The 25,885-nt window shown below is 35.3% G+C and overlaps 1 protein-coding gene across 1 annotated transcript in view; it reads left to right on the top strand.

Moving 5' to 3' along the window:
- Window positions 1-308: 308 nt before the first annotated feature.
- Window positions 309-25,885, top strand: part of LOC136037812 (adenylate kinase isoenzyme 6-like) — a 34,623-nt gene continuing 9,046 nt past the window's right edge. Inside the window, exons 1-3 of the mRNA XM_065720644.1 lie at window positions 309-432; window positions 13,048-13,199; window positions 22,890-23,035. Of these exons, the coding sequence (XP_065576716.1) occupies window positions 387-432; window positions 13,048-13,199; window positions 22,890-23,035 (344 nt within the window). The 5' untranslated portion in view covers window positions 309-386. The remainder of the gene's footprint in view (window positions 433-13,047; window positions 13,200-22,889; window positions 23,036-25,885) is intronic.

The raw sequence follows: 25,885 nt of genomic DNA, 5'->3' as shown, positions 1-25,885 counted from the left end.
TCGGTTTATTAAAAAACAAGTTTGAAAAATGACTCTTGATCGTATAGGTTTATGATTGTTGTTGCTTGTGTCATGTTTTCCTCAAATTCACATTTATTATTATGTAGTATGTGCCTTCAGTGTTCTAAAGGCCTTTAACAAGTTTGGTTGTACATTGGATTTGAACAGTATGTCACTTGGTGTATTTTGAATAGATTTAAAACCCCTCCCTAATGAAGAAATTGGATTCAGCCGGCAGCGCGCCAGTTTCTCTAAAAATCAGCTATTCACTGACGAAACAAATGGCGCGGCTTTGGGCCTTACCTTTTGGAATGAGCAGCTGTCATAGAAACAGCTAATTGCTGACAGTTACCTCATGAAAGCGCAAAATTTTGAATAAGGAAAGTATGCCCGGTGTTGGTGCTAGAAATCTTCCAAATATTCTTGTCACAGGTAACACTTCTCTGCCCATAAGTTCGATATGCTTGGTAATTCTTTTAACTATTTTGAAGTAAGATGAACCACAGTGTCAAAATTCACACTTCGTTGAAAACTTGCTAGCCTATTTCTGTCTAGCCTAATGGTTTTCTTCTTTGAAATAAGAAAAAAAATGGTCTAAGAAGTTGCAAGTGCAGAAGACAACATTCTAAAATATGGTGTTTTGTAAATGCAGTACTGTAATAGTAAAACAGCTGTCTAGTACCATATGGCTCCCTAATCAACACTTTCTATAATGACTGGTACTGTAAAAATGTGTCCATCATCCTAATAAGGGCAGATATAGCTCTAGGATAGATAAAGTATCATTATAGCAAAATTTTCCTTTAAAACAGGGGTAAAATTCTACTTTAGCTACTTTTTGCTATTTTGGAAAGGGGTTAGATTAGGAAAATAAAACTTTCAGGGAAGAGTTGCAGGCTAAAGTTTATCATGGGGAGGTATTTAGAAGTACCTACCTCAACTCTTTCTCCCTCTAGAGGACAGTTTTGGTGGCCTTTGAAAATCTTTGGGTAAAATTCTAATTTAGTGACTTCTTGCTATCTTGGAAAGAGGTTAGGTTAAGAAAATGAAACTTTTAGAGATATGTCTACAGGCTAAAGTATGTCCTGGGATGGTATTGTTAAGTACCTACCTCTACTCCCTCTCCCTCTAAAGGGTCCTGACCTTTAAAAATATGTGTTTTATAAAAGTGAAACCTTGCAAAATAGATCTTCTGTTTAAATGAGGCTCAACAAAATTGTCTCAATCACTTCACAACTTTGCTCAATCCCAATTTATAAGGTTTTAAAGATATGCAAATACATTTCCTAAATTTAGAAAAAAAATACTTATATAGATCAGAATTCTACTCAAATAACAAGAATTGAATTTTCAGAACTAAAGGCAGAGAAAATGCAACTAGTAACCAAAAATTAAGGTAAAATGTTGTTTTGTCAAAATTTCAATAGGTGTTGACACCTGTCATGCAGGCAAATACCTTCCCAGGATATACTTTAGCCTGTAGACCCATCCTTGAAAATTTCATTTTCCCAACCTAACCCCTTGAAATTCTAGTTGAGCCACTGTTGCTATCTTTGAAAGAGTTTAGGTTTAGAAAGTGAAACTTTCAACAATGAATCTAGAGACAAAAACATACTCTGGGAAGGTATTGCCAAGCTTCTATGTTAATATTCTTCTGATTTCTAGGTCTTAGAAATTTGCCCACTTGACAGATCTATACCTATTGAAATTTTGACAAAACAACAACTTTACCTTAATTTTCAGTTATCAGTTTCTTTTTCTCTGGTTTTTAGTTCTAAAAAATGTAGTCTAATCCTGTTATTTGAGTAGAATTTTTAAGCCATATCAATGGCTTTTTCAAAATTTAGAAAAATAATTTAAATGAAGTACAAGAATACTTTTTCAGCTTTACAACTTTACACAATCCCAACGTATGAAGTTTCAAAGATCTGCAAATATATTTACTAAATTTGTGCCTAAAAAACCATTGATATGGCTAAAAATTCCTCTCAAGTTATAGGAATTATATTCTCAGACTAAAAACTGGCAATCTTTTCCCAAATAACTTTCAACTTTACAACAGCAACTTGGTGGTGTGAAAATTGAATACAGGATTATTGGCCAAATTTTTTAGATAGACCATTTATTCAAAAAAATATTTATCATTTTCTGCTTATATTTATCTTCTAGTATCATTTTAAGTGGCTTCCCTTAACATGTGACTTTACTTACCTAGACTTTGAAGCTAGTGAATTTCAATTTCTATCCCCAAGGGGATTTACCAAACAAACAAAACAAAAAGGTAATATATTCTGAGTGCTCCTTAAACTAATATAATCCTTAAACTGCTGGAAGTTGACTGTGTTTGATACAGATATTGCCATATAGTGCTGCAGAAAATGACAGGGAAAAGCACTATGAAACAGCCAAAAACCTCAATGCCTGAAAAAGGCTCTGATAAGTGTGCAGTGAAAGGGCATGCTTTGGATGAAAGGTCAAATGTAGTGCAATGCGACAACTGTAATTCCTGGCTTTGCACTGGGTGCCTCTTGATGTCTGATACAGAGTACAACATATTTAACAAAATAAACCAAAGACTTGGAAGTGTTTGGGTCTGTCCCTTGTGCAAAACCAGCAGTAGCAATCAAACCATCTCAGCTAGTGTAAAAATCACATTACAAGTGCACAGGAATGAAATACAGGGCATGTTTGACTCATTCAAACAGGGAATGAGTACTTCTCTGGACTCTGTCAAAGCCAAAATCAATGATCTTGAAGAGGATATAAAAACAAAAAGTTTCTGTGTTGGAAGTCAAGGACATTGTAAACTGTGTTCTGGCCAATAAACTAGAGGCCAGTGTTTGCAAAAAAGTCAGGCAAGAACAAGACTGGTTTAACAGACACCTGAACCTCATTGCTTATGACATACAACCTCAGACAAATGATGCCAAATTTATACATGAGTTCATGAAAAGTGAGTTCAAAATAGACATGGGTGTCATTTGTCATCAGTTTATGCAGTCAGATCAAAGTTGTTAGTGTTCAAGCAGAGTCCATAGTTGCTTTAGGAAGAGGGCAGTCTACCCTCTCTTCAGAACATAGTTTGCCCCTCACCCTGTCCTGATGTTTGGATGCCATCTTAAAAAAAGTATGAAAGAAGAAAAATACACTGGAAAAAGACACTTTGTCCTGCTAATTCAAAATTTTGTGATGTCTTTTTGGCATCAAAGAAAAATAGCAAAATATTCAAAGAAAAATAAATGCTTTAAGTGTACTTTATGCACTTTTGTGGTGCTTTGCACTAGAAAATACTCTAGTGTTGTGCTGGAAAATTCATTCTTGAGCTAATAAGTTAAAAACTGAATTTGGAAGAAACTTAGACCCTGTGCTGCATAATACCTTCTTTAAGAATTCCCTTCTCTTAAATAGATTTACAAAAGGATGCAAATATAAGAATAATGGCAATTTTGGAAACCCATTTCAAAAATTTCTGTTTTTTTACAACAGAAAATACTTTCTACAACCCATACATTTGCTCTGTTGTTTCCAAAAACAAAGAGAACAAGCATTCCTCAATGGACTCAACCATAGTCTCAAGGGTTTCATCTATACAAGGGCAAGTTTGAGTGGTTGCTCTTGTTGTTTCTATGGCATTTCTCAGTGTATCCTACTGTATTGGCATCAAATATTGAGGGCCAGAGAACAATCCACAAGTGATGACCTTTCAAATGTTGAAGGATCCAGATATGCTGCCTTTAGGAAAGGAAAAATTTTAAACAGTTGGCTTGTAATGAAAAACTTTTTTAACTTCACAGATACTGGTATAAGTTCTTTAATGGGTACAGTAATTGGGCCATTTCTGGCTCCATCATTACAAAAGAACTCAAGCCCTTCTAAAACTGTTTCTGCTCAACTGCCAGTTGGATATGAAGAAGTACCTATCAATATGGTAGCATTGCATATGGGAACAAGCATAGCAATAGCAACTTCTAATATAGTCCAGTCATTAGACATAAGCTAGAGACTCCTAATGGGATCATTGAATTTGTCAATTCTAAAAAACAATTTCCAGGTTCCTTATATTTTTTGTAGACTCTTATCATTTCCAATGTGGTATTCCATTTCACTTTTATACTGCTAAGAGGCAGGAAGAAGTATTACTTACTTATTTGTACTTGTAGCAGGAGTCAGGCGTTTCCACCATGCCTGGCACCTAGGATCCCTGTGACCTCTTTGGACCAGATTTCACAATCTACTGCCAATTGCTCTGTAAACAGGAGCCACCAGGCTGACCAGTCCAAATTTCTTAAAGCCACCAATGGGATCCAGGTCAGACTTAATCAGGGTCCACCAGTTCTTCTTTTGCCCTCCTTAATGACTCTTCCAAGAGTTGCAGGGCTCAACTAGAAGGATTTGACAGGACAGGTATTCTGGTGGTCTTTGCAGGACATGATCCAGCCATTCTAAGCAGTGCTTTTTAATGATGGTAGTGACATCTCTTCTAATATTGCAGAATTGACAAATATCAGAGTTAGATGTACAATCTTTCTGGCAAATTCTAAGTGTTTGGCATAAGTATCCATGTTTGAAAGCAGATAGTGGTCTCTCATGTTGAAGTTTCAAGGACCAAGTTTCACATCCATAGAGTAGAATGGTTTGAACCATGGCAGTATAGATTCAACTTTTAGTCAGAATTGAAATTTCTCAGCAGTTTCAAGGGGGCTTTTGAAGAGATACATAAACAAACTGCACCTTATGTATTCCTTGCTGGATGTCTAAGTATGAAGAACCATCAGTACAAAGTATGGAGCCTAGGTAGGTAAAGCACTCAACCATTTCTAACTGAGTTAAATTCATGCTCAAAGAGATTTGGGTCAGATGGTTCATGACCATAAAAAGGAAGAAGTATGAGAGTTCCTAACTCTTCAACCTGGCAGGTGAATTCCACTCATTGCTTATTTATGTACTATACTCAATACAATGCATTTTGAATGCATGGATAGACTGCTGTGTCTTAAATTTCATCAATCAAGTATAAAAGGTGGATAAAAGGGAGGGCAATAACTGCTAGGGTGACAGTATGGATAACAGTTCAGACTTCTTTGATTGCTGAACTGTCAAGAAGGTAGCAATTGAGAAACATTAAAAAACAACATGACCGAAAAGGCATACAAGTGAAGTAATCAGATGGATATGAGAACAAAGGCTGCTCTCTGCAACATCTTCCAAAGGCACCATGCTCTACAGGGGAAAATTTTAGTTTTTACAATAATTTTTGTAGTTTTATTGTTTCAGCATAAAATGTGTAACATGTCTTTGGGCTGCCTTTGCTGCCAGTTTGTTTTCTGACTGACTCCTAGCTCCTCACTCTCCTCACTCTCCTTATCCATTGCTTTTGTCACCCTCTTCTGCAGACACTGATTAGTTTCACTAGATTTTTCAGCTAACCTATCTTCACTTTTTGGTTTGATTTGGCAAACTTGGCACAAGCAATGCAGTTTTGTACATAGTTCTCTATATCCTTAGTTGTCCTAGGGTAATAAACATCTAATCTGGCTCTGACCTTCAGTTTTTTCATTCATAAGGGTGAAGCATGTAGGTTTTTTTTTTTAAATTCCACTTTCCAGGGTAGTGGGTAGCAGCAGTCAATCATTTTTAATAATGACTGAATCAACAATGTAAAGCTCAGGGTACTCATGCCAAAAATTAATTACTTTCAAAGGGACTTTGTCTCATCTATGTGGCCTGCCATTTTGGATGATCTGTAATAGTGCTAGAAGGCTCTGGTCAGATGTTGTCTTGTTTCTTATTTGGAGTAACTTCTCACCACTGATAAAAAGTAGGCTCATGGTTGTATGGACAGAAGATCTAATTTTGTTTTTGAACAGAGTCTTATCTCCGAGGATGTGTAAACAGGATTGGGTATCTGTATCAGGGATGTTCTTGGCTGGTCAAAAAGTGATATGGAAATTATATGATTGGATTTGTAAGATCCTCTCTAGCCCTTGCAATTGGACAGGTTAATGTTGCAGGGGGATTTCTTTGATTTTGAGTTATGGGCAGTTTTATTTATATTACTTAAGTTGCAGTGGGTTTATTGTCATTATAACTTATGGGATATTCAACTTAAGATGACATCATGGGAGTTCAATAAGTGAAGCATTGGAACTAAAATACTCTGTTAATAATGCCCAATATCTTTGGTATGGAATTATCTTAGAGTATAGATTCCCTTGAGAGCATTTCTAAACACCACGGAAATTATACCTGGTGTTTGGTTTCACAAACAAGAGCAATAGAATCAAAAACAATGAACTTTATTTAAGCACTTACATATAAACTTTCTAGTAGATGCACTTCAACAAGTAGTGTATTAAAACAGACATAAACTCTGTCTTACATATAAAATGCTGTTCCTATAAAGGAACACTTTTCTTTGTTGAGTCTCAGCATTGACTGACTTAAAAACCTTCCATATATACTCGTTGGAAATTGGTTATGGGATGTTTGACCTGCCTCTAACCAGAACTCTAAACCAGAATTTCATGGTTTTGCAATTGGATTTACCACAAACCCGGATTTCACGATTTTGCAATTATGTTCTTATGGAGGTATTGTGTTGTCTTGACATTAGCGTTTTATTTTGACATTAGCTGCTAACATCAAAAGGGAGGTAACTTTAATAAGTATTTGACATATGCTCCCATTTATGGAGTCATGAAGAAGTAAAAGCTAGTTTTTTTTTATCATGTTATTTGTCTTTAGTCTTTAGCTAAATTTTCACTATTTAGACATCAGGTTTTGAAGTAAAAATTTTCAAAACCATAGATTGTAGGGGAATCAAAATGTTTAATGTTACATTAAGACTGATCCAAAGGCCTTGTGATCCAATATGACAGAGAATCTTTGTCCATATAGGTACTGGTGGTAGCTTTTTCACCCATATATTATAGGATATATCTCCTTTTCTATTTGTGAATAATTTTGCTCCATGGTATTCAGTGACCTTGAGGCAAATGCAATAGTGTTTCCTTTTTTACAGAAGAAATGTTCTCATAACAGACTTTGAGGCATCTACCTATATTTCTTCTTTATTGTTTCCTGGATAAAAAAAATGGTAGCACTTGATGCCAAATTGACTTGGTGCCAAAATAAACTTGGTGCCAAATTGAGCACTTGATGCTTTCAAGGGCCTTCTGATTTCCAGGCCTTCATACACAAATTTTTGTTTTGTAAGTTCCATTGGATTCAGTGGGTGATTTGCTGTTATTAAATTTTGGATGTGTCTTGACAAGTAATTCATCATGCCATGTAAGATCTGGAGATCTTTGTTTGCTGGGGATCTTATTTGTTTAAGACTTTTAACTTTCCAGGATCAGGATTTATACTATTGTCTGAGATGATGTGCCCAAAGTAGTGTGCTTCTACCTAGCTCTTTAAAGTGCTGCCCATACGTTCTGATTATGCTCATAAAAGTTTTGCCAGAATTGATTATGCCATCAACAATAATGGAAAAACCAGTGAAGCCTGAGTTTGCATTTCCAGTACTCTGCATTGAAATTTATCCTCAGCAGAGATCAGGCTAAAGGGTATTCTTTTAAATTTTCGACACCCAAATGGTGTATTGAATGTTGTAAAATCAGCTGACACATCAGATAGTACCACTGACTAATAGCCATGATGTGTATCTAGTTTGGTGTTATACTTTGCTCCTGAGTGCTTTGGAATGGCTTCTTTGAATTTCAGCATAGGGTAATGTTTTTGATGACAAAACTACATTTGCGGTGTCTTCACTTTGTGAAGGGTCTGGAATGTGGGACTGGTTGATTGATTGGTTTCTTTGCACTTTCACACAACCTAGCGAAATGATTGGGTTTTCGTAGTTGTTATATATCTTGCCTTTTACAGGACATTTGTGTTATGGTGAAAATTTCCCCACAAAAATAGCATTCCTTGCTTCGTTTTTTGCTGTGAATGATGCGCTTGACTTTTTGGTTTCTGAATTAGATCAATCTCTGGCTTTATAGTTATATCTTGATAAAATGGTGAGTTCATTGTCTTTACCTGAAACTTAGTTTCCACATGTGTTCAAGCTATAGAAGCTGCTTGGATAAGACTAAGAAGAGACCCCACTTGCAGAAGCTTCTCATGAAGTTTTGTTGATGTCATACTGCAAGCTAGCCTATCACATACCATCCATCTCTGATAGTAACATTGAATTCACAGTCTCAAACAAGGATTATGGAGCTCTGTAATGTGTTGGTCAGTGGGCTCTCCCTCTCTTTGATCTTTTGCATGGAAGAGATATTTCATGAACACTGTTGGCTCTTGGGTTGAAATACCAACTGAATTTTTCCATATATGTCTTTACATTAGCTTTTTTATTGTCTCTGAGGATGAGAGTGCTAAATATGTCTTTCTTATTTTTGCCCATCCATATCAGTAAGTATATACATTGCACAGCTACAGCTTTGCCACTAAGTGGTCCTTGGAGCATTAGGTTTTCCAGGTTCTCAAAACAGGTCCATACTTCTATTTGATTGGGACTTCCCCAGTCTGTTTTGCGTTGTAGTATAGAATTTTCCATGTCAACACATCTGACACCCTGTAAACAATTCAAGGCTTACATTGGAAACCCAAATTCACTGCAACTAAAAAAGATAGGAAGATTATTACAAGTCATTTTGACAGCAGAGTAAAATGCTGTGGTGTTTAGCTTGATTATAAGTTAAATTAGAATTATCATTTTTCTCATTTGACTGACAGGCTGAATATTCTGCCTGCTGCTTATGGGCAATAATGCTGTGCAATAATAAAGCTTTAAAAATGTCTGTCAGTAATATATGGAAAGATAGAATGTGGTATCCCAGTCTATTACTCTGCATGGAAAAAATGTTCCAAAATCGAACCAATTATTCATTGGGGACTAATGCTTAGCACAGGTGTTCTAAAAAGTAAACTCATTACTACATTATTAAAGAAGTTGATGCCTCTTCTTTAGAACAATGCATTGAAACTATCAACAAAAGGCTTTGTGAACGTCAACAGTAAACAAAATCATCATGTTTATCATAAGTGTCTCATGAAGTGTACTCATTGGAAAGTTGGAAGCTAAAGTAGAGGTTTCAGCTATTGTGAGATGAAATCTCTGCTAAAAAATATTGGTGTATTCCTGAAAACCAGATTATTTTTTTTCTTGTCAGCCACTGACCATCAACAATCCTCAAGCTAACACAGATAAAGTCATGGAAATAAGTGCCTAATAGATAAATAATCTAAACCTTTGTCAATTAACATTGGTAGTAATGGCAGAATTTCATGTCTGGAAATAGGTATTTTCTCACGAGTCAGTTTCCAGGGACGGTAAAGAATTAATTGGTATTCTTTCTGAATGTAGCAATGTATCTATGTAATTAGAGTCTCAGGTGATATTTCTGTTTTCCTTGCAGAACGTCTGGATCTCCTAAAATATCCAGACATGGTGCTGGATGCAGACTAAGGACTCTACTCTCTGACTCTAAAAGTGTCCTTTCTAACATAAAAAGAGACAAGGGACTGCAATACCAGTTAGTGCGCTATGATAACAAAATTTTAAAAGGACACTATCATCCTGTCCTTTTCAAATTAAAAGTACCTGGGCACAATCTTGACATAATGATGAAGGGAAATGAAACTGCTGACAGTATAACAACAAAGGTTATTCACTTTTTGGAAGGTTGAACACAGTAAATGAGACAGTACATTTTTTAACATTGGCAGTAATGGTAGAATTTCATATCTGGAAATTCTCATGAATCAGTTTCCAGGGATGGAAAAGTATCAATTGGTATTCTTTCCGAATGTAGCATCTATATTTTGGTTTTGGTTTCATTTGTATTGGTAATGTTAAAGATTAATCAATTTTACTAGGATGTTCCAACAGTCAGAAAACACTTTGATGCCAATCTTAGTATATTTTCCATAACTTGGCAATATTTTTGTTAAGTCTACATGAAATTGGATTTGTTTAGTGAGGCAGAGGGTGAAAGTCAGACATGTATATGATGAACTCATTTTGATTGGATGCTATTAAAAAGGAAATTGAAACTTAAAGCAAATAAGAATTAATGCTTCTTGTTGTGTCAATGGAGGGAGGAAGCATTTGACATCCATTAGATTTTTGAACAACTTTTTTGGTATCGAAAAGGCGAAATGGCCTTTTTATGTTTTTATTTAAAAGTTTAGAAAAGAAATTGTCCCATCCCCCCAAGATTATGAAAAATGTATTTTGATCCCCCTTCTGCATCTCCATCAATTTATGCCACTGATTACTTCTAAGCCTATGCTGTATGTATCTGTAGTATTCTTGCAAGTAAGTGACTACTGATATGCCCATATATTGCTGATTTATACCAAACTAGCACTGTTCTGTCAACACAACACTATTAGATTACTGTGCAGTAGAATCACAAAATGATTTGATGAATTTCAAAAGTAGGTAAATAAAGCATTTTGGGATCTGGTATGGTTTGAATTTGCTTAATTTAGCGCCACTTTTCCAATAAGCACCTTCTAAAATTAATAATTTGTGATTCCTTTTTGTAGAAAAATCCAACTGAAGCTGTCTTGGTACTGCCAAGACTTTAGAATAGCTTCAAAAATTTTGTTCAATAAAGGTTAGATGTAATCAAAAGGGTGTTTCACCATCACCACAAAGGCAACTTTCACCACAGTTTTAGTTCTCCACTCACTCTTTTCCTTTCCAATACTCCTGATTTTGTTTGGAAAAATCGTTCTAAAACCCTAAATGTGACAAATACCTGGTTCTGGTACTGTGAGTTTTTGCTTTTCTTACCACAATGGTACACACACAATAATTTAGTGGTTAAATCTTACCTTAGTGATATATCTGAAATAATTGGTCTTAATAAAACTCTTACATGGGCATTGAATTTTATTCTAATTTTTATTCTCTATTTCATATTTTCATTTCTCATATTTGTATTCTCTCTTTTATATTTTTCCTCCAAAGGTTGTTTAAAGCGTGGTTTATGTGTAGTCTGTGCAGTTATTTTGGTGTTATTCCTCTTTATTTCATTATCATTTATTCTCCACAGTGTTGGTTTTTATTTAATTTGACAAATAAATAAACTTTCTTTTTGCTTGATTTTTTAAAAATATGTAAATTCTGTACTGAAAGCCATTAATGTTGTGGCTGGTGAAAGAGTATTGAGAGCCTTATGAAATAATCCAGGATTTTTGCAGGCTATTTAATGACTTTTCAGATCCTCAAACAGTAATCTGAATTTTTTGTGTAGGTTTTGTGCCGCCGTGCAAAAAGTGGGGTAGCAAAGTAGCAATGCTGCTTAGCAGTTTTCTAATTTGTTGGCAGATTTTGTCTGAAAATATCATTTTACATATAAAAATACTTTTTGCTCAAAGAAAAGCTGTCAACACAAGCTGTGCTACAAAAGTGTTGGCAGCTTTTGGAATCCTCTCAGATTCTGATACTGGCAGCTTTTGGAATTCTCTCAAATTCTGATACTGGCAGCTTTGGAACTTTTTCCATACCCGGCTTTGTGTTTTCAGTAAAGCGTTACTTTTGCATAATCCTACATATATATATATATATATATATATATATATATATATATATATATATATATATATATATATATATATATATATATATATATATATATATATATATATATATATATATACATAATATATATATATATATATATATATATATATATATATATATATATATATATATATATATATATATATATATATATATATATATATATATATATGTATATATATATATAGGAAAATATTTTTCGTTATATTATTTGTACTAATTTTTTAGGTATATGCTATATAGGCTTAGATATTATAGTTATTGTCGTTTTAATTTTCTATTTATTTTCTTTAGAGTTTATTTTATATATTCTGTTGAAAAATCAGCAATATTTATTTATGAAACCAAGAGTTCTTTCAGTGCAAGACATTCAAAATAAAACTAAATATCTGAATACATGAAATAAATAAACAACACCTTTGCATGACCCACAGTCTACTTTACAAGGTAGCTGTGGACTTATAAAGTCTACATCTGTGATTACCAACGTGGGGCACAGGCCCCACCATTGGTGCACGGAAATATTTTGGTAGGTCATGGGGATCACGTGCACCCTGTGGCTGACTATGATTTTGAGCCTTAACTTGAAAAAATTAATATAAATGACGTTACGTTTGAATGCATTTAAAGAGCAAAAGGGATACAATATAGCATTCTAATGACGTTATGTTTTGTGTAAAAGGTATTGCCTTCAGACGATATTTTTCATTAGTAAAAAATATACCTATTGGACGACCCCAAAAAGATACAAAATTAATGGCCTTTTAAGCTTCCTTCAAGTGAATATATGTAAAAGTTTGAATAACAAAATTTAAATATAACAAGGGGGGCTGCATCAGGGTTTTAGTAATGCCTAGGGGAGGCATGGGTCAAAATTGGTTGGGAACCATTAGTGTACATGAAGAATAAAATATTTTGACTCCAATTAAAATATTATAAATTAATTCATATTCTAAATCCCAGTCTCATTTGCGACACTATAAATCAATGATTTAATCAAACCATTTACTCTGTTTTAACACAGTAAATTGATTCACTTATAAATATGGGGCCAGAGTACGATTCACGTTGTCGTTTCACGTTATCACGCTGTATTACCTGTTCCTATAAAACAAATGCAGAAACGTCGTATGGATGTCCTATGCGTTATCAATGGCTCTAGAGACTCTTTATCCTTCTATGCAATCATGTCATTTACAAAGGCAAACTTTAATGTGCTGCTTTGTTTTGCATTCGTCTTCAATTTGTTATGCATTGGATTGTAAAAATATCACATCAATTTTTTGTTCTAAATATTGATCAAAATTAAAAAAAAAATTTTTCCTTATTCCCAAAACTTGTTTCCTATAAATTTGCAACTTTCATAACATATCTTTTTGTTCTATTATTTTAGGGACCACTTTTCTGTATTTCGTCCTGTATATTGTGCTTTTTTAATCTAGGAACTCCTGGTACTGGCAAATCAACACTTTGCCAGCAGCTTGCTGAAGCCCATGGCTTACAATGGATTGAAGTTGGAAGATTAGCCAAAGAAAGTGGCTGTTTAGAAGAATACGATGAAGAATATCAGTGCCCTGTGTTAAATGAGGACAAAGTAAGTATTAAGAGTATTTCTTACAGGATGGATGGGGAAGAACCCTTGATATTTTCGTGTTGGAGTGTTGTCATTTGAGGAAAACTGGGAAATTGTAACATGAAAATGCTCTTACTTTCCAATACAACTACTACCACGTTCCAAGGAAGATTCACTGAAATTCCCCTCCCCTCTGTAGGGACAAACACATGCACACTAATAAGCATCATCAGGTCTTCACCATAGAAATTACTCTCCCATGACGCGCTGCGATGCAGTAATTTATATATAATATATATATAATATATTATATATAATATATATATATACTATATATATATATATATATATATAATAATGACTTATAATAATGATTTATTCCAGAGAAAGCCCCTGGGCCATAAGAAATCTACATAACAAAAATGAACAACGATTTAACTAAAATAAATTATTACTATTTAAAGAAAACGCTCACAATGCTCACATGCTCACAATTTAGAGAACTCACTCAGGAAATTTGTCTCTTTCATTATATCTACCATCCATATCTCAGTCAGTTTTTCTTTACCATACATCTTTCGCCTCCATTCATTCAATTCGACACATTCACACAAAAAATGTATCAAACTTTCATCCTGAGATCCACACATAGGACAAGCAATAAAATATATATATATATATATATATATATATATATATATATATATATATATATATATATATATATATATATATATATATATATATATGGATGTGTATACATATTTCTTATACTTTTTAGGATAATGCTTAAGGTTGTGATTAAGTGAACTTGAAAACATCGAGATTCAAAATTGAAGCTAGGGTAGCCTTCTGTCTCTCAGTTCTCTAGAGACTGTCGATTGTCAAAAACCCTTCAAATAGCACTTATTCATTGGCGGAAATAGCAGGTTAATTATACCGGCTTGTCCATCTGGTCTCTAGGGCGATCTGAAAAGATTTTTTCGAAGAATCGAAGAATGATTGCAATCATCTTACAGGTTGTTGTCTTCTGCTCATTATAGTACCGATTTTGTTCTAAAAGCAATATCCTTCATATAGTACACTTGTGAAAAAGAGCGAGACATTTTCTAAGATTTCTAAGCAATTAGAGGAAGTAGAGCAAAATCTTAGAAAAAATTTTGTAGCATATTCAAGAAGCTACGGCCTCATATTAAAAGCGGTATCATCCGCCAATGAATACTTGAGTACTTTTTAAATATAAGTTTTCAATTTTTAACATGGGATTTTCGAGTTCCATCAGTTCACTTAATCACGGCCTTAATATGTTTATACTTTTTCCAAGAACCCAAGCTCATGAATGAAATCTCAACACCTTGGGGAAAACCACAAGGAGTAATAGCCTCTGTCCCAGCCAAAGCGTAGCAAGTCAGTATCTCAAAATCTATGTATTGGATAATTAATTTTTGTTTCTGTTTAGTGAAGAGAGGGGGCGGGTGCAAACAATAAATAGTTCTGACCATTATTTTGGGTTGTCTTGAGGCACTTACTGTAAATGTCAGCTGGTACACCAAAGTTATTTCATGATTTTTTTTTAAATAATTCATTAACTAAAAAATTCATAGCTAGTAATTTTTTTGAAATTTTCCCCACTTTATTCACAATAAATTGAATTTAGAATTATTTATAAACCGTATAGAAATATTTGCTACCAATCCTTAAAGAGGTGCTTGGCTTTCCAACAAGACCTTTTACAGGCATAATGCAATTCACTTGATGCTGCTAACCTAAATTTTAATAGACTATTTGCCAAGTGACTACTAAGTTGACTATGTTGTTCCCGTCTCTGCACAATGTTATAAGTCTAAAGTATGAGCATAAACATATTATGTAGTATTTTAACCTGAATGAATTTGATATTCATTGACTGAATTTATTAGCTGCTTTTCCACTGATTTTTTGCCGAAACTAAAAAAGAGACTAAAGAAGAAATAAAGAAGAAAAAAAGGAAAATAAGGAAGGGTTTTATATTATATTTGTTGTAAAACATGGAAAACGTTGCGTGGATGACATTAGAGCGTTTGGCAAAAGTATTGAATCCCTAACTTTTTGATCTGCCGAGTGTAAACTGAAGCCTAAAGCTTTGACCAAAAAATATGACATCGCTTAGATATTTAATATTTATTATTTTAATATTTAATATTTAGATATTTAAATATGTAAAACACTCACATCAAGAGTTAGTGACAGAGATGTGATCTTAAACTAAACGATAGGCTTGCAACACTGGAAATTGTAGTCGATGATACGCCGAGCATTGATGGAGTCTTTGACTTAATTAATTGATTAATAAATAAATCATTAATAAATAACATTATACTGCAGAGGTAGCTGGATACAAAACTTAGAATATAAACCTTGATTTAACCATGACATATGGCAGCATATCCGACGAAGGATCAATGTGAAAGAACTTGGTGATAAACAATCTGAGAGTGGTGGTGTCTAAGAAAAGTTTTAAAAAGCAGATAAAGAGTAATGAAATTTGTAAGGAAAGAACTGAAGCTGAGCGACTTACTATGCCTTGTGGTGGTCAGATCAGGATTTACGCATAGACTCGGGGCTTAGGGGCGCACAATGCCGAGGGGCATAAAAAAACACTGAGCGATTTTTTTTTTTTTATTTGGAAAAACTGGATTTATTGTCAAAAGTACCAAGTGCATGCACTATGCTGCTGCGCTGCTTATTCACAGAAATGTGACTTGACAACAGCACAGGGATTCCGTAGCCGCTTATAAACTGTCAGATGAGTGATACGAACGCATATGACCAATTGGTCAAACGCGTCAAACCCAAACAACAACAACAACTGTCAGATGTCTCCCAGGAGCGGAAGCTGAGAGCTCGGTATCACCTCTCTCTTGCATTACTTTTGGCTTATCGCTCATCAGTTGCCTTCTGTTCAGTGTTTCCACTATCCCCGACTTTTCGCGTATTTCCCGTAATAATCTGTGTCTCCCAAAAAAAAGCTTGTGCCTAGGAGTGTCAAAGCGGTTGGGCCTAGGGGTGCTAAATATTTAAATCCGGCCCTTTTGGTGGTAAGACAATGTATATACTATTCGAATGGTTGCTGGCATCTGGCCAGGCGTTGGCCATTTGCTCAAGAAGTGAATGGTTTCTTGTTGGATCTATCCTCATTCCAGAAATAAAAAATGAAGAATATGCTGATAAAATTTTACTAGACCACATAAAAAGTCAAGCCTCAAAACATATAGAAAGGCCGTTTGTTCAGTAATGGTGAAAAGGCGAAATAACTTTTATATGTATATTTTTTTTATCCTGATTATCCTGACTTGTATGCATATGTTTGTATTTAAATAAAAATGTTCTTTTCTAGTATTATATTAATTTTGTTTACTCCGTATACATATGCAATGTTTTATCAACCTTGAAATGTCTGGTGTTGTAAAAAGTTCTTCTTTAAGCTAAAATTGTGCCAAAGTCAAAATAATGTCTTTTCTTTATTGATGTTTGAGGGTGAATTGGAGTATTTAATGAAAGAAAACCTGCTCATGTTTAAAAACAACTGTCTGTGATAGATAGACCAGTTGTCTGGACAGAGTGTCAAACGTTCAAGTCAGGGCCCTGAATGAGCAACGACTTAAAACCAGGGACATTTGACTAAGACAAGATATGATAGATATTTATTTAAAAAAACTTTTACAACATGGTAAATATACCCACACGAATTGGACTCTCAGTAGACAAGAAAAGAAAACTCATAACAATAGATTATTCGTGGTAATAATGGCACGTAAAGACCGTTTTCAGTAGTAAGCGGAACTTTAAACAACATAATTATTTCTTTAGAAAATCTTTAACCAGAGAATTTCCTTCTGTGTTGTGATTGGAGCTGTCCAGCGTATTGGTTTGATTTGTTCTTTTGATTGTCATTCTGTTGCTCCCTACTATCCATAAATTCTTTGTTTTAAAGATTTACTTCTGTAGGTTTTTTTTATGTGAGGATAGTTTGGCTGTAGATTTTTTATTTACATTTGTTATGCAGGTTGACAAAAAACCGTACACATTGGTAAAACAATCAATTCTTTTCACTTTTGTTATACTTAGGTGCTGACAGGATAATCACTATAGGTATTACTAATGGTGTTTTTGAGTGCATTTGGTGACGAAATATTACCGTGAAGTTACTTTTCGAAATAACTTCACGGTTATATAAATATCTTATAAAAATCTTATAAAATAGGTTATAATAAATATCTTAATTATATAGTTCATTTCAGACCACTGTAAAACAGCAACAGAGAAAAAGGAAAACAATACTTCAATAATAACGATTAGGCTCACTGTATACTGTATTCATTCTATATTGTTCATTGCATACGTTCATTGCTTGTATAGTACGTGCAGTGGCAGGAATTGATAAAGGAGCTCAGGACAGTGGCAAGTCTGGCCTCTCTTGAGCGTGGAACAAAATCTCAATTGAAGCCCCCCTCTCAATATCGCCCAAAAATGTTCAGGCCGAATCAACGGGAAATTTTTCATTTATTTGAATCTGACTTTTACTCACAGTTCGTTACCACGGACTGTTTGACCATTCCCAAAGCGAGAAAGGTAAAAGGCACGTGATAATACTACTGCTCTGTATAGCTTCGCCAAAATTTGCCGATTTTATACAATCCTGAGAAGAGTATCCGATCTTTCATTCCTTAGTCTATGACTATTCACCTTAGTTGTGCCCTAGGAATGATGTATAGACGGATGGATGACAGACTTATAGATAGATAGTTTATTTTAGCCCACCATCAGAACAACAACATGGCGGAGTATAAAGAAAAAAAATAAAAAGGAAAAAGAAAAAGGCGAAAAACAATACTTCAAGATTAAACAATTATACTGCATTCACTATATACATTCATAGCTCATATATGACGTGCAACGACAGGAAATCATAAAGGTGTTCAAGGGCACTTTTTCTAGCATTAGTTTCCTGTTCTGCCACAGGTTCACGGGGATCCGGAATTTGATACTTATTCAAAAGAAATGAGTTTCTCTCGAATAGCGGTATGCGTATCAAAAACTTCAAATATCTACAAAACGCAGACCTAACTTTTAGCCTCTCTGTTTCTGTGAACCATTCCCAAAGCGGGGAAAGGTAAAGGACATCTGGTAATGCCACTGCTCTGTACTTCCTCGCCAAAATTTGCCGATTGTAAGAATACTTCAGCGGGGCTAGTTTAGCATAGCTCACTCGCAGGTTAGACACAAGGGTATCAAGGCAAAGAGTTCTTGTAGTTTTCTTATCTCGGCCGTACAGAAGACCTAGATATTTGAGTGAAGAAGACGGTGCGATAATAGCACCATCTACGGACACAGTTGGTGCTGGTGCCTCTTGTTTCGCAGAGCTGAAAACCAGAAATTCAGTTTTCTGACCATTAACTTGTAGACCAATAGCGCTATAACCAGATACAAGCTCATCTAAATTATCCTGCAGTACACTCAATGAGAAACTCAACATAAGTAAATCATCAGCATAGCTTATTAAACTCAAATCACAAGTATCAAATCTTAGCCCGTCAGAAATTTGTTTTGTAACCTTATAAGTCAACGTGTTAAATAATGTCGGACTTAAGACGGAACCTTGTCGAAGTCCTCTCTTTAGTTTAACTGGCTCACTGAGTTTTTCAAGCCCAAGTTTTACTCTTATATAGCTTTTAGAGTACCAAAGTGATAACATAGCTACTATATGGGCGTTCACACCGGCATCTAGCAAGGTCTGGAACAGAGCAGACTGGGCTACTAAATCAAATGCAGCAGAAATGTCAACACTACATATATGTACGGATAACTCAAGTGAATCAGCCTTGGCAAGATTACGCTTCAGATGTCTATGGGCGAAAGCACAGCTGAGATGCTTTCGAAACCCAAGCTGCTTGTAGTCTATCACACACTTCGATATAACTTCGCGAAGGACCAATTTTTTCAGCACCTTGCTCAATGTACTTGAGACAGTAATCGGCCTGTAGCCTCCATACCCATTTGCCTTTTTTTCCTTTCTTCAGGATGTTTGTAACGACTCCGGTACAAAATGATTTGGGGACGGTGGCACTATCTATACACATCTGAAAAAGTAGTTGCATATTCTGGATCAAAAGCGGTGAACCATTGCGCAGATGATTACCACTGACACCATCAAGACCTGCAGCCTTGTTAACCTTTAAATGGCGAACAGCCCTCAAAACATCATTCACATATATAAAAAAATAATTTCTCTTTTTCAATAGTAAATCAAGACGCGATTTAAGCGATTCATCATATTCTTTTTCCGAGGGAGTATCTTTAGACCCGAAGACCTTTGAATAATGTCTTAACCACTGTTCTCCAGGTATCATGGCACATGGCTTGGACTGCACTTTACTACTTTTGAATTTTTTTCACATATTTTTTGGGTCACGGATAGCCTCTTCCGAAGCAGTTTCTGCTTCCTTCACTTTCAGCTCATCCACACATGCTTTGTATTCTCTTTTTGTTTTACGAAAGAGATTGAAGACAGTGACGGTCCTCGGCTTGCCGGAGTCGCGCCACACAGAATACCACATCTTAGACCTCCATTTGGCATGCTTCACGTAAGGATGGTCACTCCATCCTCTTTTCCTTGTACCTTTCCTAATAACTGCACTAGGTACGAATGCAGACTCAGCAAGTTTTAGCGTGTGATTAATTTCAGGGCAGTATGTATTGAGTGCAATCTTGTCGTCGCACCCATGGACAAGAAGCTGGAACGGGACTTTTATTTTGTCCAAAATTTTGTCACACGTCGACTGGTACAGACTGAGGTCAATCTTTTTCCACTCGCGTCTTTATGTATAATCTGGCCTTTTTGATTTCACGTAGTGACTAAAGGGAACATTAAACTTAAAACCAAGATGATCACTTGCGGTATGCTCTGAATCCACATGTACAGGCGAGGGAATAGAAAAGTTAGAAAAGACGTGATTAATATTACTTGTGCTTCCTGAATTGTGAATGAACGTAAAGTTTTGATCTTTAATATATGGAGAACAGTCACTCGGAATACATGCCATAAGAACGTCCTGTACATTTCCTTTCGAGAAGGGGTCACACTGGAAGTCACCGCAGACTAAAAAACGCTAGCTTCCCAGCCTACGGAGTAGCCTTCCATTTCGACCGCAAGCCTCGGCATACTGTTTTTCACTATGATCCGTGTTCCTGTTAGTTGGTAGGTATACATTCATTAGCGTGAAAGCACTTGGGCCTGGGAACTCGACTGCTATATAGAAATCGCACGACTCAAGTTTACGACAGTCTATGCTCTCGTCAACGAACATTGCAAGTCCACCACTAGGTCGGCCCCTGGCGCTAGAGCGCTTAGTCTCATGAATGTGCCCGGATTTAATAGGAATCGACTGAAAGAGCCCAAAGTTATTGGTAGTTAACAAGTGTTCTTGGACGCAAACAATATTATATGCGAGGCACAAGTTCTTGACGTAGTCCAATTTGGCAGCATTATGACTGTAAACATTGCGGCAAAATATAGACAGTTCATTCATTTTCTTGTTTGAGGAGAAAATTTGTGTATCGCTCGTCGGACTGCTGGGCACTGTAGACTAAAGCTAGGGTGGTTATTATTAGTATCAGGGCACAGAGCGTATTTCACTGTTTGGGAATCGCAAGAGCTTTCTCTACTGTTCTCGTGGGGTCAAGCTTATCTGGAGCATCGCATGCTATTGGTACAATCTTTAGCAAGATGATCAAATAACTGATGCTTGAAGCATCGCTTGGGAATTTGTCTGAATAGGAGGACTTTGATGTGAGTATAATCAATGAATAACCCATATTTGACTGCTGTATTTCGGGAGTCAGCATCACTAAAGGTAAGTTTGATTGTCTCAGATTGACCATATCGCTTGGCGCAGACTAATTTGGAATTAACAGAGAGAATATCATCATCTGTTGTGGCAAGGGGCACAAACTTGGCGATCGCGAAGAACTTTTCCTCACGAAAAGAAGCACTTATATCAGGGGAGGACCTGAGGGAGTTTGCGAGAGTAGCTGCCGACTTGGGGCTGTTCATGTACGCAACGAGGCCGGATTTAGTCTGTTGAATATGATCAATGCCTCCATCACTAGCGTGTCTTTTGACAAACTGCTTCTGCTTGGAACAGGAATCTATTTCTGAAGTAGGTACATTACTGATGAAAACCCAGTGGCCAATCAATCTGAGACGGAAGGATAGATTTACACTGTTCCATAACATTAGAGTTCTCGTAGTTCTCTTATCCCAGCCGTACAATAGATCTAAAGCATTTTATCGAATTGAGGCTGGAGATCTAAGTATTTGAGGTGGTGTCGAGAATTTTCGCTGAATGAACAACGAGATATTGTGATTCAGGTATTTTTAAGTCTCTCTGAGGGACTCTGACTTATTGTTTTGCTTTTAGCTACGTTCATTTGGAAATTATTTATGCTGCATTCTTGAGTAAATGACGCAACCAGAGTCTCACTAAAGAGATGTGTCACTATCCAATTTTCTGCTAAAATGAGAGAATGTAACAGATCACGAATAAGGATTTGGCGATTGTTGAATTTCATAATCACATGGAATAGTTCAATGTCTGTTGCATTTGAAGGGAATTGAACCTTGCAGTTACTTTGCAGTTCTTGTCTTTGGTCGTTTGTGGTCGCAGAATAAGTCATACAAATACCCTTAAAATTTATTAACATCATTGAATTCATGTATTGACCCATGGGCACGATCTGTTAACTATCTTTACAAGGTTAAAGAACTTACGTAGAAAGCCGGAAAATACTACAGACCTATACGTGGAAAAAATCTGCTTGTTTTGTTGATTCTAAATGCGGGAAATCTATCAAGTTTGAAGTTACTTGTCAAAAGGTATTAGCACAAGAGTGTGAATCCCCCTCTCTCTCATGTAATGGAATCTTAAAGAACCAAGTCTTTAAGCCAATCTGAAAGAGCCAAGTTTTTAATTTTACTCTTTGAGTAAATTTACTCAAAGAGCCAAGTTCACTGACATTCGCCTATTATGCTATGCACAAAAGTTTGTACTTTGCATCTGGTCTCTAGAAATGATCAAAATCGTAGAGCCTGAGTCTGAGAAAAAAAAAACAAAGAAAAACAAACAAAATTATATTCTAGATTTATCAACCTCATCATCGAGAAGATGGGGAAAGACTCTTGTCAAGTTGTTCATGGCAATGAATAATTGCTGTCACCCATCACAAGTTATTTGAGTGTGAAAACTTGTTGATTTTAGAAGAAAGGAATACAACCCTAAAAGGATGAAAATCTTGATTAAAATATCAATATCGTGTCTGTTAACCATAAAACGGAGGAGGAGAGGGGTTTAAGTCCCTCGTAACAAAACATGCTCTGTGTAAAATTCTACGAGAAACGTATTCCACAAACTGTAATAGTCTTGTTTGCGTTGTGACAAAGGAAATATGACAATTAAAATTTCTTAGTATAAACAATACAATGTCCTTTGTTTTCAAATTGGTTGTCACAATTTTTATGGCTCTAAAGGGGGAAAAAAGATGGAAAACTGAACAGAAATGATTGTCAGCTCTCATGCGCCCCAGTATAATTTTGGATGTTCCTTCACCTAAATATGCTCGATATGCACTCGACATTTGCATCTTTTTCCAATTTCCAACAGCTTATTTTTTTAGATTCTTGACATAATGGAAGACATGTTATCTGAAGGAGGCAAAATAGTGGACTATCATGGCTGTGACTTCTTCCCCGAACGTTGGTTTGACATCGTCTTTGTTTTAAGGACGGATAACACCCTACTTCACGACAGACTCACAAATAGGTTGGTTTTGATTATTTTTTTTTTCTGTATAGTCCGCTAATTTCGATATCATTGAAAAACATAAGTTTTATGAACAGCTTTAGTTGGTCTTTACAAAATAGTAATTGGTTTTCCAATCAATATAAAAACTGTTCATTCGGTCATTAAAAATTTCAAGAAGGTGGGTGGTTGAAGACGCAATTTTTGGACACAATTCATTTTAATTTTCAGGGGTGGGGTAATTCAGAGTACATCAATTTTTTTTTATAGATAGTAATTTTTGATTAATTAGTATATAGTATATGATTAATGATGTATGCGTATAATTTGTATTCATTTGCTACAGTTACTCCATTGTCCTGAGCTTCGACAAAACACATCAAACTTGTGGAATGATATGGAAAATTATAGGGAAACCATAAAATATATGGACTTTTTAAAGGGATTGAACTAAATCTATAAGTCTCTCTGAATATGTTCCTGCACTTGGGGCAATCATTTTCTGTACATAAGACCTCTGAACATAAAAATCATACATTGTCTTAGGAAAATTCTATTGTTATGCGATTTATTTTGAACCAGAGCGATTCTCAGACCTGATCATTAGTTTGATCATTGATTCACTCAAGAAAGTTTTTGTGAGAGAATAAAAAACTTGCTTTTTTCATTGTCCCCGTCAATGTATCGAAATAGTTTCATAAATATGTCACGAGATGGCACTTGATATGCGCGATATGTGGTGCATACGACATTTCTCGGCGGATATAACCTTAATTCCAATCCGCCCTGAAAGAAAAATTTAGTATGTTAGTAGATGTAGTTGCCAAAAGTCCAAGAAAATGACTTCAACAAAAATTATAAAAAATCACTCAACTAAAACGGGAATATATAGGAAACTTCCTGTAACAGCTTTTGTTTGTAACAGCTGATTTTTACGGTGTATAAATTGCGGTGTATAAATTTGAAAGGCTATGAAATATCTGCAATATGGATTTTATATGGGATTGAGGTGTCGTTGATAGGTTGTATTTCTAATATTTCTAAACTTTTTAATATACAATACCATGTATATTTTTAAATAATACCAGAACTGTACAAAGACTAAAGGGTTGCAATGTATTAAAGGTAGGATAGGCTAATGTCGACCTTACATCGAGTCTACCAAAAAGTGAACCTTTGTTTTTCTATTATACAAATATAAATATAAAAAAGATAAATCGATAAAATATACAAAAATAGACAAAACAGAAAATCATACATATCCTCTAAACTCTAATCTCTCCTCTCCTCTAAACTTATACAGCAGCATCTGGAGGTTGCTGCTGCTAGATTGTATAATTCGTTTGTCTTATCGGATTTTGTGTGTTTCTCTTCATTTTAGTATCATTTCGTAAATTCAGAAACGAAACTATGTACCATTTATTTCAAATATGTGAAATGTTTGCTTTGGCAATGACCTTGATTCAAGGACTGGTGCTAGGTCAGCAGATTTGGATTGATGGACCTTGCTTTGCAATTTCTTTTACAATGGTGAATTTTCAAGGAAAACGCCTAACTTTGTTATAGTTGAGAAATTCTCGAGGAAAAATACTTGACTTAAAATCGTTGTTCGAATGTTGATGCAGAATTAGCCTATTTGTTGCATATATTCATTTTAAGCTTAGTTGTTTTGTTTGCCTTTTTGTAACCTGTTTATTATTTGCCACTCATTTGTTTTTCGAACTTTTGGAATGTAATAAATCTTTGGTATCATAGGCCAGTTAAGTGCACGTCCTGGGTAAGGGGTTGGCGCGCTGTGTTGGGGATCATTTGTCCGAGGGGCACGGGTTTGATATCTAGTGTCGCTAGTTATTTGGTTTGGGACGGAGGTCAGTGGCGTGACTCTGTAAGCTCAGCCAGAGTCGACCCAGCTCTAAATGGGTACCTGAAGAAATCTGGGGAAGGTAAGTAGGAAGAGTGTGCGAAAGTACAGGATGACTGGCTCCCTACCCCCCATTGCACTTCCTGGCTGAAGGGCCACGAACCGCGGATCAGCACCTCCGGTTTGGTTCTTAAGGGTCTAATGTCGTTATGCTTACTTACTTACTTACTGTTAAGTACCCCAAAGGTAAAATATTTTATCTTCAGGTTCACTCTCTCCTTTAAACTCTATAGATCTGTATGATTTCCTGTTTTGTCTATTTTTTGCCTCTTTTATCGATTTACATTTTTATATTTGTATCCTTTCTTCCCAAATAATTTCAAAAGTAAGTGCTTACTCCAAATTTGAAATTTGACTGCTCATTTCAACCCTCTTTTCAATGATAAATTTTCATAATCCTATGTGAACCGATTTCATAATTCTGATATTTTGCAAATCTTATTTGCAGTTTTTGTACTGCTACTTTAAAGAAAACTAGTAGAGGTGTGTATAGAATTATTGATGAGGAACTTAGTAAATAGAAGACAAAACAGTTCAGTCAGAAAGATAGACATATTAAACATGATAGACAACAGACAGCCTGAATTTTAGTGACCTCCGGTAGCTTCGTCACCTGTGCCAAGCAACAAAGGCAATAAAATTAAAAAGCCATTTTTGATAAAATAGGTCCTCTCTGAATCCTCAATTTTAATTAATCTGTGGAATAGTAGAAGTCAGTAAATATGCATTGGAGAACTTCGTGAAATGCAAACTGTTATCGCATAGACATCTTGTAAAATAAGATTTTTACGACTAGTCTCCTCCCTTCCTTTTTTATAACTAAAGAACTTATTTTTTGGAACCAAAATTTTACCCTGAATAAGAGATGGCTAGTGCCTTTTATAGCCTATTGAGAAACAGCTAGTTTTTGTAATGTCGAGTTGTTTTTGTTGAGCTTAATACTTTTAGTC

Source organism: Artemia franciscana, chromosome 17, assembly GCF_032884065.1.
Source record: "Artemia franciscana chromosome 17, ASM3288406v1, whole genome shotgun sequence".
NCBI classification, from domain to species: Eukaryota; Metazoa; Arthropoda; class Branchiopoda; order Anostraca; family Artemiidae; genus Artemia; species Artemia franciscana.
Note: the sequence above shows the minus strand (reverse complement) of the source record. Positions and strands in the feature narration are given on the sequence as shown.